Source organism: Anabrus simplex, chromosome 3 (genome assembly GCF_040414725.1).
Source record: "Anabrus simplex isolate iqAnaSimp1 chromosome 3, ASM4041472v1, whole genome shotgun sequence".
NCBI classification, from domain to species: domain Eukaryota; kingdom Metazoa; phylum Arthropoda; class Insecta; order Orthoptera; family Tettigoniidae; genus Anabrus; species Anabrus simplex.
The window spans coordinates 283,345,658-283,358,870 of record NC_090267.1 but is presented as its reverse complement, the minus strand read 5'-3'; the positions used below and the strand labels follow the sequence as shown (position 1 = coordinate 283,358,870).

The window sequence follows — 13,213 nt, the reverse complement described above, 5'->3', positions numbered from 1 at the left end:
ACTTCAGTTCGATATACTTGGTTTCTCATGTCTCCCCAAACATAAAAATTCAGTGGTTTATGGTCTGGAGATCTAGTGGGGGGAGAGCAATTAATGGGTCCACGTCGTCCTACCTATCTGATGACTGATGTCCAAATGATCGTGCACTATGCGGCTTACATGGAGGTGGTGCACCATCATGTAAAAACCACGTGGTCCAGTAACAAACCTGTGTGGAACTCTAGGTAAGCCAGATTGGTCATCCGTACAGGTAAGATGATTGGTCCAAGTATCCGATCTGCTACTATAGGCTACCCATCCAGATATTGAGAACTTGTGCTGGAAGTTGTGTTGACGTATTGCGTGCGGATGCTCCTGAGCCCATGAGTGAGTATTGTGCATATTAAACACTCCTTGTTGTGTGAAAATTGCCTCATCTGTTACTAACACACCTGACAAAGTCTGAATTGCGTGCTTGATCAATTGACCAGCGGTAGAAGTAAACTCTTTGTAGCACCGGGTGAGCGCATACACATCATAATAATAATAAAAAAACAAAAAAATAGAAATAATATGAAATAAAAACCAAATTAACACTATGTTTGAGATACAAAAATTTTACCTTACAGGTCTAACAAATGACAACTAAGGAAGGATGTGGAAACATGGAAGGAACCCTAAGAAGGCCATGGAATGTGTGGCATTGTGGGGAGAGGGAGACACATATCAGTTACCTTTGAAACAATGTATTAACAAAGGAAGAGAATACAAAATCAAACAAACAAAAAAAAAAACAACATGAAATTCAGGAGATAAAAAATGAAGGGCACTGAAGTTAAATAACACAGAGTTTAAAAGAAACAATGATGATCGAGCTCCTCGAATAATAGGAGATTAAAACTTTAAATTGACACGTGATTGGTAACATTTTTAATAAATTTACATTTAGTCACAAATACTGAAAAATTGGTAATTGTGGAAGTCCAGGGAGAAACTCCGACATGGAAAATTAAAAGTTGCATTACCACAGAAGTTACTTAAACAAAGGCTGAAACAGACAAAAAAAAAAAATTAAATTAACCATAAGATGATAGCGCTTACCTAGGGGGCTAGAATCCTGAGGTGGGACGGATGCAGAGCGTGTCCAGCTGCTAAGGTGACAAGTATTCAAAAGACGCGGACAGTTACCTTCCTCTCACGAGGAGCCTAAAACCGGAAATCGAGCGATCACAAGTAAACCAATTAAAACGCGGAGAATTTCCCCAGATCTTCGTATTCACCAATTGAAAAGATCGTCATTCCGACCAATTAAAATACACTTCCTTACATGGGGAAGTTCTAGAGAGTTCTATTGCGAAACCTAGCAATTTCGTAATTAGAAATCTTACATGTGCCAGTACAAGCTGCCTCAAAAGTTGCTTTCAGTTTTAAAACTCAGTTACAGAACATTACAAAATTCCTTAAAACCAACATTCATTAGAATCAACTTTCACATTCTTCATAGATTGAAATACCTTGGAGTCTTGCTCAACTGACCTTCACTTATCCAGCATTCAGTGTTATCCGACAGTGGTATGAGGGGCGTTTGAAAAGTCAGTGCAAAACTAAAATCTACTTACGTCTTTCGGGCAAACCTTTTTTATTTTTCAACATAGTCTCCTTTTAGGCTTTTACACTTCGTCCAATGTTGTTCTAGTTTGTTGATCCCCTCCGAATAATAGGATTTGATACAGATGTTGATTCCCATAGGGAATTGGTATTATAATAGGATTTGTCCAAGTCTGCAAAATTTCCATTAGTGTTTGCAATCACCTCCTCATTTGAATAAAATCTTTGTCCTGCCAGCCATTTCTTCAAATTGGGGAACAAATAGTAGTCCAAGGGAGCTAAGTCTGGAGAATAGGGGGGATGTGAAATGAGTTGGAATCCTATTTCCATTACTTTTGTGATCACAACAGTTGAGGTGTGTGCTGGTGCATTGTCGTGTTGGAAAAGGACTTTCTTGTGGGCCAATCGCGGGCATTTTTCTTGCAGCTCGGTTTTCAAATGGTCCAACAACAATGAATAATGTGCACCTGTAATAGTTTTACCCTTTTACAGATAGTCGATGAGGATTAACCCTTGTGAATCCCAAAAGACAGTCGCCATAACTTTTCCAGCTGAAGGAATGGTCTTCGCCTTTTTTGGTGCAGATTCCCCCTTGGTAACTCATTGGTTTAGATTGTTGTTTGGTCTCAGGAGTATAGTAATTTTTTCATGTTTCATCCACAGTGACGAAACGATGCTTAAAGTCCTCCGGATTCTTCTGGAACAGCTGCAAACCATCCTTGCAACACTTCCCACGATTCTGTTTTTGGTCAGGCGTGAGCAATCGCGGCACCCATCTTGCGGATAGCTTTCTCATGTCCAAATGTTTATGCAAAATATCATGTACCCGTTCAGTCGAGATGCCCACAGCACTAGCAATCTCACGCACCTTAACTCTTCTGTCATCTATCACCATATCATGGATTTGATGAATGATTTCTGGATTCGTAACCTCCACAGGGCGTCCAGAAACGTAGCGTCACTTGTGCCCATATGGCCAGTCCGAAAATTTTGAAACCACTTATAAACTGTTCTAATCGAAGGGGCAGAGTCAACATAATGTTAATCAAGCTTCTCTTTAGTCTCTTGAGGCGTTTTGCCTTTCATAAAGTAATGTTTAATCACCACACAAAATTATTTTTTGTCCATTTCTTGAAAATCACTTGACTTTCTAGATTCACACGAAAGCCAAACACAAAGAAATAGACCAATATGGCTGAAACTTGGTGTGCGTTCATTCAAGAGATGCTACTAACTAAACATGACCTCTATACGCGCCGGTGGTGCCATCTCTCGGACTTTGCACAGACTTTTCAAACCACCTTCGTAGGCTTAATTTGAACTTTAGGTGGAGGCAGTTCTGGGACACCCAGTGTGGAGGGTGCAACCGTGGCACAAGCACTGGCAGTAATGCAGTAGGACTGGGTTTTTCTCAAGAACAGATGCAGCAAGTCTTCAGTCATTGTTCAGTGTAGTATTGGTTGGGCGCGGATGTTATAGTTTTCATATCCTCTGTGAGTATGGCGAGTCAACGGAAGAAAGTGATTGTTTCTGTGGAAGACAAGTTGAGTGGGTTAAAGAGACTGGACAAAAGGGAAACTCTTCAAAAAGTGGCTTCAGGTTATGGTGTTCGACGTGTTACAGTTGGAGACTGGAATCATGCGAGGGAAGAAATTGAAAAGCAGTGCTCTACCAGAGCAACAAGTGCACTTAAAATTAGAAAAGCAATGGAAAATGCGAGTATAAAAAAGTAAGTGAAGCACTATTTCTTTGGTTCACTCAAAACCGGGGAAAAAGCCTGTCAATATCTGGCCCTATTTGGCAAGAAATGGTGGTGTATTTCCAGAAGGAGTTTAATTTACTGCCAGTGCTGGGTGGCTTGATCAATGAAAAAAAAAAAAAAAAGGTATGGCATTGGGCAGCTTAATATCTGTTGAGAAAAACTGTCAGCTAAATGCGATGAGGTTATGAAATTTAAAAAGAAATTTTAAGAAATAATTCTTGCTGAAGGATTAACCAGTGATCAGATTTTTAATTGTGATGAGACTGGGCTTAATTTCAAGATGCTGCCATCATAACTCTCGCAGCCCAAGCCAAGACGCCTGCACCTGCTTACTAGCGTAGTAAGGAAAGTGTTGCTGTTCTTGCCTATAGTAATATTACTGGGAACTTAAAAAAGCTTATGATTGGTAAAGCAAAGAAGCCTAGGACATTTTAAAACATTTCTGTTAATGCTCTTCCAGTCGATTACATGAATCAGAAGGCTGCCTGGATGTCTGCTGATTTCTTAAAAGACTGTTATTTACACATTTTGTTCCAGATGTAGAAAAATTTCTAGCTTCAAACAATCTTCCTAGGAAAGCTCTTCTTCTACTAGACAATGCTCCATCACACCCATATGAAGAGCAACTTAGAAAAATGATAAAACATGAAAGACGTGGCATACTGGATAGCGCAGTCATAGGAAGTAGTTGGAACAACGATATTAGAAAGTCATGGAACATATTGTTGAGTGAGGTTGAATATCGAGAGGAGGTGGGACAAGAAGACATGGAAAACATTGTTCCCGTACAGAATTGCATTCTTGGCTGTGAGGATGCTACGACTCAAGATGTAAGTGGTGTGCACAAGATCAACTGTTTGAACTAACTGACCCTCATATTATTGGTTTTTGTGAATGCTAACGAAAATAAGGATGATTGAGGAGGCATTGCAGAACAAAAGGAGAAAACTATGTCTCACAGTGAAGGATTATCATCAATGGTGGGATCTTGCAGAAAGAAAACGTGAATCATCAGGCAAGCAGACATTATTGACAAGTTTCTTTTCGTAAGACATTTGGAATGTTTTCGTTCAATACTGCATCTATTGTACAATTGAATTGATAAGTCAATAAATAGAGTACCGTAAAACATATTAATACAGAGTAGCCTTCCTGTTTGTTTTAGTTCATTTTCAAAGTTATTCTGTATGATATGTCATTTTTGGTGATTCGACATACTCCAGGTCCCGTTTAGGTCGGATAATCGAGACTCTACAGTTCATGCTTTCTTAACATGTAATTTCTTCAAGTTACATAAAAAGATGATTTCTTCTTTAGACTCCATTTTCATCATAGGCCTAAATATTAATAATGAAGTAGTAATAATAATTTTGTCCAATCCTAAATAATTTCTTTGATGATGATATAGCTATACAACATACAGGATTTCTTCACAATTTACACAAAATAATTTTGCACTCCATTAATTTTGCAGTTGAAAAGGTCCAATAAACTGTAAATGAATACTTTACAAAACCAAATTACGTTTTTGATTATTCCAAATATTGGCTGTCCAACCACAGGTGGCAGACACTCTTGGTTGGTAATCAAGCTGGTGAGAGACACTGCACGTGTTGAATGTGGTAAGTGTGCATTCGCTCTTCATGCAGTGTCCTACACATGGTCCAATTTGATGCACCAATGGCTGTATGTGCTATACTATGCGTACTGTGCCTGGGACCGTCTCCCATTGCTAGGATATCTTCTTTCGTGTCTAGGATTGGACGTGGCGTTCAGGCCCTCTATTTGCATAGCATGATGTAACAACCAGTATCGCGAACATGCTGTACTACTACAAGTGTCATTGTTGGATTCAGCATTTGTCTGTTGGAAAACTTTTTGTGATAGATTCGCTTAGCATAATGCACATTCTATTGTGCCTCACTATACGCTAGCAGCATATCAAGGTACTCGTGGTTTTCATACACTGGCATCATTCAAATGCTACTATTAGGTAACTTGATTATGACTAGTACAGGCGATAATTCGCTACTGGACAGCTGTTATTCAGGTGAAGGTGAGGCAAGCAGCTCATAACTAGCCCAGTTTCCTGGAGTGGAAGAGGACCCGTCTAACCACATCCTTGCTGTCTGGTAACAGCAGAGCTTCAAACTGGCACATGGCACTTCTAGTTGTTGCCAAACTGCCTATGTTGAATGTTCTCCCACAGAGTGATTTCACTAACGTGGATTTTAAGAGAACCACTCGCCGTATGCAGAAACACCCTGGACCTCATTTCTTAGTTTTCATATACTGCACAAGATAGTGCAAACACGAAGCCTATAGAACGTTCGGATAGCCTGCTAGACATCTCTAAATACCATAACGAAAACATTATTTTTCCAGCTTAACCACGCACCTGTTACTATACCATTTGCATGTATTTCAGCTCTGTATACCGATAAATAGGAAAGCTGTACTTCTATATATGTATAGGAAATGGTTTCCTAAACAACTGTTCTTCTTTTGTGAGCTTTCTTAATTGAGTTCATGAGTCTGCTGCTATTGGAGATTCTTTGTTTCATGATCAGGACTTAATTTGATGACATATTTTTGATTATTTTACTACTTTCAACTGCTGAATGGTATGAGATGTACTAAACAAAACAAATATTTTCTAGCGTGGCAGGAGTGTTATGACGAATCATCAGGCTATGCATATTATTGGAATATGGAGACCAATGAAGTAACATGGGAGATGCCACCAGAATACCAAGCATACATGGAAAGTATATCTGCAAACCAGGAAGACCACTGGATGAGGGAGCAGCATATGGCTATGATGCCTGCTCAGGTGATGGGTCATGTTCAAACTGGTAAGTTCTCATTACAAAATTAATTCAGTGATCTCAGTAAAATCTAAGAAAAGTAAACTCATTTCCTTTTATCTTCAAAGTGGTGCAGATATTTTCAGACTCACCCTGAATGGAGGTTTTTTTCTTTTCTTTCTTTCTTTCTTTCTTTCTTTATTGATTGATTTATTCATTCTGCTGTCATCAATGGAGAATAGTTTGCCTGAGAACCAGAACAATCAACAATAACATCATTGTTATCAGATTCCCCTTGATTTGATATTCAACAAGAACTGATGATGACTCCAAGGGAGTCGAAACCGGTCTTCGCCCAATAAATTTAATATATTTTACAATGTGTTGAATGGTGGAACATCCCTCAAACTCTATTATATTAGTTATACGTCAACACGGAAATGAAAATCACAACCTATGACACATCAGTCTTGTCAATTCTAGAGACTATAGTTCGGTTATTATGAGTTTCAACTTGACGTTTGAGCGCTGCCTTTTGGCGGAGGGTAAGTGAATTAACCAACAGCCAATCATAGGCAGCCGATCGCTCCGATAGAGCGCGTTAGATTCCAGTTCCGATTAGGAGTGTTGTCGGTCTGTTGTTTACTGTAACCACGTGCTATCAGCTGTGTGTTGTATTGTGCTCAGTTCTTTTGGAGGTCTTTGTATGGCTTAAGATAGGCTTTGCGCTAGGTTGTTTATATTTCATAGTGTAGAGTTTATAAATCTATTGTTTAGTGTTTTTTTAATAGTATAGCGTCTTATATTGTAGTGTATAGTCTGTAACGTGGTACAATAGTGATCTAGTTTATATAGTAGCTTAGTTTAATATTTTGTTCGGTAGTTATATAGTGGGTTAATTTTAGGCCCTGTGTGAATTTCATATTCTCTCATGTCGACGCCTACGTCTAAGGATGAAGCTCCCAAGAGAAGAAAGCACTTCGGACACGGTACTCCACTGAGGAGCCAGGCCCGGGAAATTGTCTGCAATGTTAGGGAGTATTTTGAGAAGGAGAAAGATAATGGCGCACCTCTCTTCCCTGTTGTAAAAGCAGTTCAGTTATAAGCATAGGGAAGTAGAGGTACTCTGCCGAGGACCAGACAGCGGGGCCGTCCTAATTTGAAACTCCAGGGAAGAAGAGAAATAAGCCTAAATCGGTAAAAAAATTAGACTCCTTTCAACAAGATGCAATTCGTCTGCATATTTACGCCTATTACTGTAGGAAAGAATGTCCTACTCTTGAGAAATTGCATCGTTCTCTTGAAAACAGTGAACTTTTCAGTGGGAGCAAGTCTTCTCTTAGAAAAGTAGTTGAAATCTGGGTTTTAGGTACAAGAAGTTTAACGGGCGAAGAGTGCTGATGGAAAGAAGCAATATTGTGATGTGGCGGTGCAGATTTCTGAGAGAGATTATTGACGAGAATTTTGGTTCTATTGTATGGTTGGACGAAACTTGGGTTAATGCTTCTCATTCCCAGAGCAAAGGCTGTGCAGATGATTCAGAAGAAGGCAGTATGCCAATAACTGTTGGGAAGGGGGGCAGAATTATAGTGATTCACGCTGGTACTTTGCAAGGTTTTGTGCCAAATTGCCTGTATGTGTTCCAGTTGAAGAAAACCGGAGATTACCACAAGGAAACGAATAGTGGCACATTCCAGAAATGGTTTGAGGAAAGCCTACAGAGCAACTTGCTTGAAAAGGGCATTATAATCATGGACAATGCCCCCTACCACTTCGTCATTCTTGACAAAGCACCAACAATGGCGGCTAGAAAGAATGAGTTGATTAAGTGGTTGAAAGAGTACGATATTTTGGTTCGCGATGACATAGGAAGGGGGATCTCATGCATCTTGTGAAACGAACAAGCCCCAGTGCCCAGTTTATGTTGTGGATGAAATAGGCAGGAGGCATGGTCATAAAGTAGTTCGCCTTTCACCATAACATTGCCATTTTAATGTCATAGAACTGATGTGGGACCAAGTGAAGAATTATGTAGCGGGGAAAACCGACTCTTCACAGTTTCGGAAATTGAAAGACTTATTTTTGAAGCTGTAGGCCGTATAAGTGCGGAGGACGGGAGCAATGTTGTGAGATACACGAAATCCGAGATGATTAAATCTTGGGAGAAATAAAGTCTCACAGATGATTATGTTGATGACTTAATTCTCTCGTTAGGGACAGGTGAGAGTGAAACCTCAACATACGATGACAATGCCGATAGTGACTCCGAAATGAGTGGTGTGTTTCCTTTGTAGGATTATTTCCTTCCTTAGGGGAAATTAAGTCTAACAGCAACGCGAGCTCTTCTACATGTTGAGTTGAAATTTAATTTTCCCTCGTTTTATCTGTTTTTGTCTTGTAACCTTATCCTAAATGTGTTGTGTATTATTGTTCATCTTATGTGAATTATGTACAGTATGTTGCTACAAAGAATAATTTATTATGGACATATTCCAGTATATACATTAATGTTCCTGTTGTGTATAGTAAATCAGCTGTTTGTATTCGTAGCAGTATGGCACCACTGTCTGACTTCCGGTTAACTGTCAGGTCGAAATTCATAAAAACAGAACTTTAGTCTCTAGATTTTGAGTCTTTTTTTAGTGATTTAGTGACAGAATTCCGAAGATAGTCACTAGTGACTAGAGATTTCAGGACAATAATAATTATTAAATTAATGTTGTATGGTCCACCTTTTTCAATACTATGTTATGCAATATTATTGAATTACATTATTAAAACTAGGGACTAGTTTCGGCCTTGGCTGGCCATCTTCAGCCTTAATGTAATACATCTAATAACTAAACAAATGTAAAAACACACAATTGACATGAAAACTAATGTACAAATACACAACCAAGATTTACTTGAATTTTTTGGAACTGACCAAAATTGATAATAACTTTGACAACATCCTTTTCTGGGCAAGATATGTAGATGACATCATAGTAATTATGGATGAGAGTATCACAGCTGCTACTACCACCCTCATTAATCTAAATAACTTTGGCCTGCATATAAAATTCACACTTGAATCCGAAATTGAACGGAAAATTAATTTTTTAGACTTATCAGGCAGCCAAGCTACTTAAGATGTAAGATTCTCAGAAAATCCAGCCAAACGGTCACTACAATATGTCAAGATTCTTTACACCCCCAACTTCACAAACGAGCAGCGTATAACAGCATGGTATACCGAGCCTTCAATGTTCCAATGTCTAAAAGACACCTCAAAAATGAGTTGAACACCATTCGTAATATAGCTAAATCTAATGGATACAACAGTTTCTTTTATGAAAAAATAATAAATATAAATATCGCCCCACTACCACTTTGAAAAAAGATAAAACCACTCCTCCCTTTCTATCTTTACGTTCAATGAACAAATTTACAAAGTCACCAACATCTTTAGAAAGCACAATGTAAAAGTAGTTTTCAAAACCAACAATAGGAATGCACAAGTCTTACATAAAGCCACATCCATAAACAAGTTCAATAGTTTTTCAAAATCAGGAGTATATAGGATTACTAGCTGATGTACCCGTGCTTCGCAACGGGATTCTCAGAAAGACTGACTTTGTGGTTTTCCTAACTGAAATCGACATAGGTCATTACAAAAACATGAGTATGAATGTAGCGATTAAAAGCAATGCTATCATATAAAATACTCGATCAAATGGACGGCGCATGTTTTATTACTTTTAACGAACAGTGTTGCGGTTAGATTGCGGTGCCAATCTAATACTCCAAAGTTCCAGAGCTGGGATGAGCAGGCCGCAGATTGCCATGAACACTCATCTGCCATTATTCTGCTAAATATGCACACTGTTCATTCCAATCAGTGCCTCAAAAGAGGGGTTGAATAGCCCGAATGCTATGATGATCCAGTGTGTTACGTACCAGTAGTATCAGAAAATTTATAAACCAGGGGAATGGCATGCTAAAGAAGAAAGTTATCTAACTCCCCAGCTACTTCCCATCAATATTCAGGCAGGCTGTTACACTCTGTACGACTGGGCGAGTTGACCGTGTGGTTAGCGGTGCGCAGCTGTGATCTTGCATCCGAGAGATAGTGGATTCGAACCCCATTGTTGGCAGCGCTGAAGATGGTATTCCGTTTTTTTCCCACTTTCACACCAGTCAAATGCTGGGCCTGTACTTTAATTAAGGCCTAAGGCACTCCCAGCCCTTTCCTATCCCATCGTCGCCATAAAACCTATCTATGTCGGTGCGACGTAAATCAAATAAAAAAATACTCTGTACGCAGCAGTAATCCTATCTACCGGAGATGAGGGGCAACAGAAGCCACAAAGCACATCACGACAAACAATGGTCAATGTACTGTTATTGTTGATCAATGTTATGAGATTTCTATATTGTAGGCTTTCACATTTAGTTTTCTTTCGACTCTGTGATTTGTAAAATATTTTATACCGTAAACTGTAGTTTCTTATTCTCCGACTTTACATACCGATTTTCATTAAATACTGTTTACCCATTTTCTCGTTACTCGGGGCTGATAGGGACTTAGTAACAAAAATCCAAATTCATGAATATCTTTGTGATCATAGCCAGTACGGCAACAATGTATAAGACATTAATAATAGGAAATTTAATACAATATAACCTCAGTTATGTAGCATTCATCAATTACACCTCTAATAAGAAATATTTGAGAATTAAATTTTAGGCCTTCCCCTAAACTACAATTTCACTCAGCGTGAATAAAATAATTTACAGCCTAGACTATAGCGCCTTATTTCCTGACTTTGCATACTGATTTTCTTCAAGATAGGACTACTAATAACAACAATATTTGAGAATTAAATTTTAGGCCTTCCCCTAAACTACGATTTTTCGCAGCGTGAATACAATTATTGATTGCTGAAATTGTAGCAACTTATTTCCCAACTTTGCATACCCATTTTCTTTAAAATACGACCACTAATAATATAAATAGTTGAGAATTCAATTTTAGGCCTTCCCCTAAACTACCATTTCACTCAGCGTGAGTAAAATGATTTATAGCCTAAATTATAGAGGCTCATCCCCCAACTTCACATACCGATTTTCATTAGACCACTAATAACATAAATAGTTGAGAATTCAATTTTAGGCCTTCCCCTAAACTACCATTTCAGTCAGCGTGAGTAAAATGATTTATAGCCTAGATTGTAGAGGCTCATACCCTGACTTCACATACCGATTTTCATTAACTTCTCTTCAACCGTTTTCTCGTGATGCGTGTACATACATACATACAGACAGACAGACAGACAGAAATTACGGAAATGTAAAAAGTGCATTTTCTTGTTACTATGGACATGAACGATACAGAAATACCATTATTTTCAAATTCTGAGCAATGTACAGACAAAACTCTTATTTTATATATATAGATTTGCAACAGTTGTCATTCTCAAAATCAGCAACAAAGGACCCCACCTTAACATTACTGAAAGCTGCTTCAGAGATATAGATCGTTATTTTAACCTGAATCATAATCTTAATGACATTTCAGAAAAGCCAAATATCCTACTTGACCTTCTTATTCCCATTTTTAGAAATGTCAAACCAACAAGTCAGAATTCGGTTTTTCATAATATTCACAGCACCTTTCCTCAGCAGCCATCTCTCTTCCCACATCCTTCGGCCCGGCCTTAATCCCCCCCTTTCCCCTCCCCCCTCCTCTCCTTCCCCAACTTTTCCCCTTGTACCACCCCCTCGCCCCTTGCCCACTTCTCTCTCCTTACTCTGCTCCTTCCTTTTCCTTTGAATCTCACAACCGTTAATATGAGGCACACAACAGTACACCATGCACCACATGCCTCAACGAGAGGCAAGTCTGATATAACCTATGCTATTTGACTAACATGCTCTCTCTCTCTCTCTCTCTCTCTCTCCTTCTATTCTTCAATTTTATCTAATTTTATCTATCATTTCTTCAGGTTAAGTTCATGGACACTGCAATTAATTGCGAATTTATACCAGCCACAAATTAAGAATGTGTCACTTTTAACCATATCTTCATGTTCTGTTCTGACAATGTCCAACAGCATTTCAGCATGTTTTTAACAAGCACTACGGGAACTTTTAATTTTATTGACGTTGGTCGATGTGGAAACAATATTGAGCTGTTCTGCGTCAGTTGGTGGTTATTTACAGTGGCATCCAGTGGCTTGCATACTGCTAACACCACTCGAGTAGGTTTGGTGATTGATGATCTGACTACAAAATCAACATATACCAGTTCCTGTTTTGCAATTGAAATTGTAATGATTAGCAGTGATGGAACTAACAATTCTATGAATATCAATACAGGAAAGAGTCTGTATGATCAGCATACTCCAGATGCTAAGAATTTAGAGCCTAGTTTATTTTTCAGATTTTACACTTAGTTCATCCCAGATTTTAATGTTAATAGTGTGGTTGTACATTAGTTTTCATGTCAATTGTGTGTTTTTACATTTGTTTAGTTATTAGATGCATTACATTAAGGCTGAAGATGGCCAGCCAAGGCTGAAACTAGTCCCTAGTTTAGTAATGTAATTCAAAAATAGTCTTGAAAAAGGTGGACCATACAACATTAATTTAATAATTATTATTGTGATCACAATTCAGTATTTATAAAGACCATGAAGTTTATATCCTATGAAATTTTAGGAGCCATTTGGAGACAATTGTGGCAAGTTTTAATTTATTACTTGATAAAAATAACATTGTGCTCGCATAATTGCGCAGGCCATTTTAAAGCGAAATTCAATTATTTTCCCAGAAGCGTGATATTACAGCGAAATCTGTCGTGAATAACGAACTTGACATTTTGTTCCAAGATTATGTATGAAAAGAAAAGGAAGAGCGAACAAAACTTCATCAGCAGGAAAGAAATATGTTTTCATTAATGTTCTTGAAAATCTCTTTAAGACATGGCATCAAAGAAAACGGGTTGGCTCCAGGCTTCTTGCCGAACAAAATGTTTGGAATGTTGTTCTTGTGGTGGCTGGTAATCCCACCCCAG

The 13,213-nt window shown here is 38.4% G+C and overlaps 1 protein-coding gene across 2 annotated transcripts in view; it reads left to right on the top strand.

Moving 5' to 3' along the window:
- The window catches only part of LOC136866262 (uncharacterized), a 445,701-nt gene that overhangs the window by 167,350 nt on the left and 265,138 nt on the right, over nucleotides 1-13,213 (top strand). For both annotated transcript variants that reach the window (XM_067143066.2, XM_067143067.2), the window contains one exon: nucleotides 6,010-6,204. In XM_067143066.2, coding sequence (XP_066999167.2) covers nucleotides 6,010-6,204 — 195 coding nt within the window. The remainder of the gene's footprint in view (nucleotides 1-6,009; nucleotides 6,205-13,213) is intronic.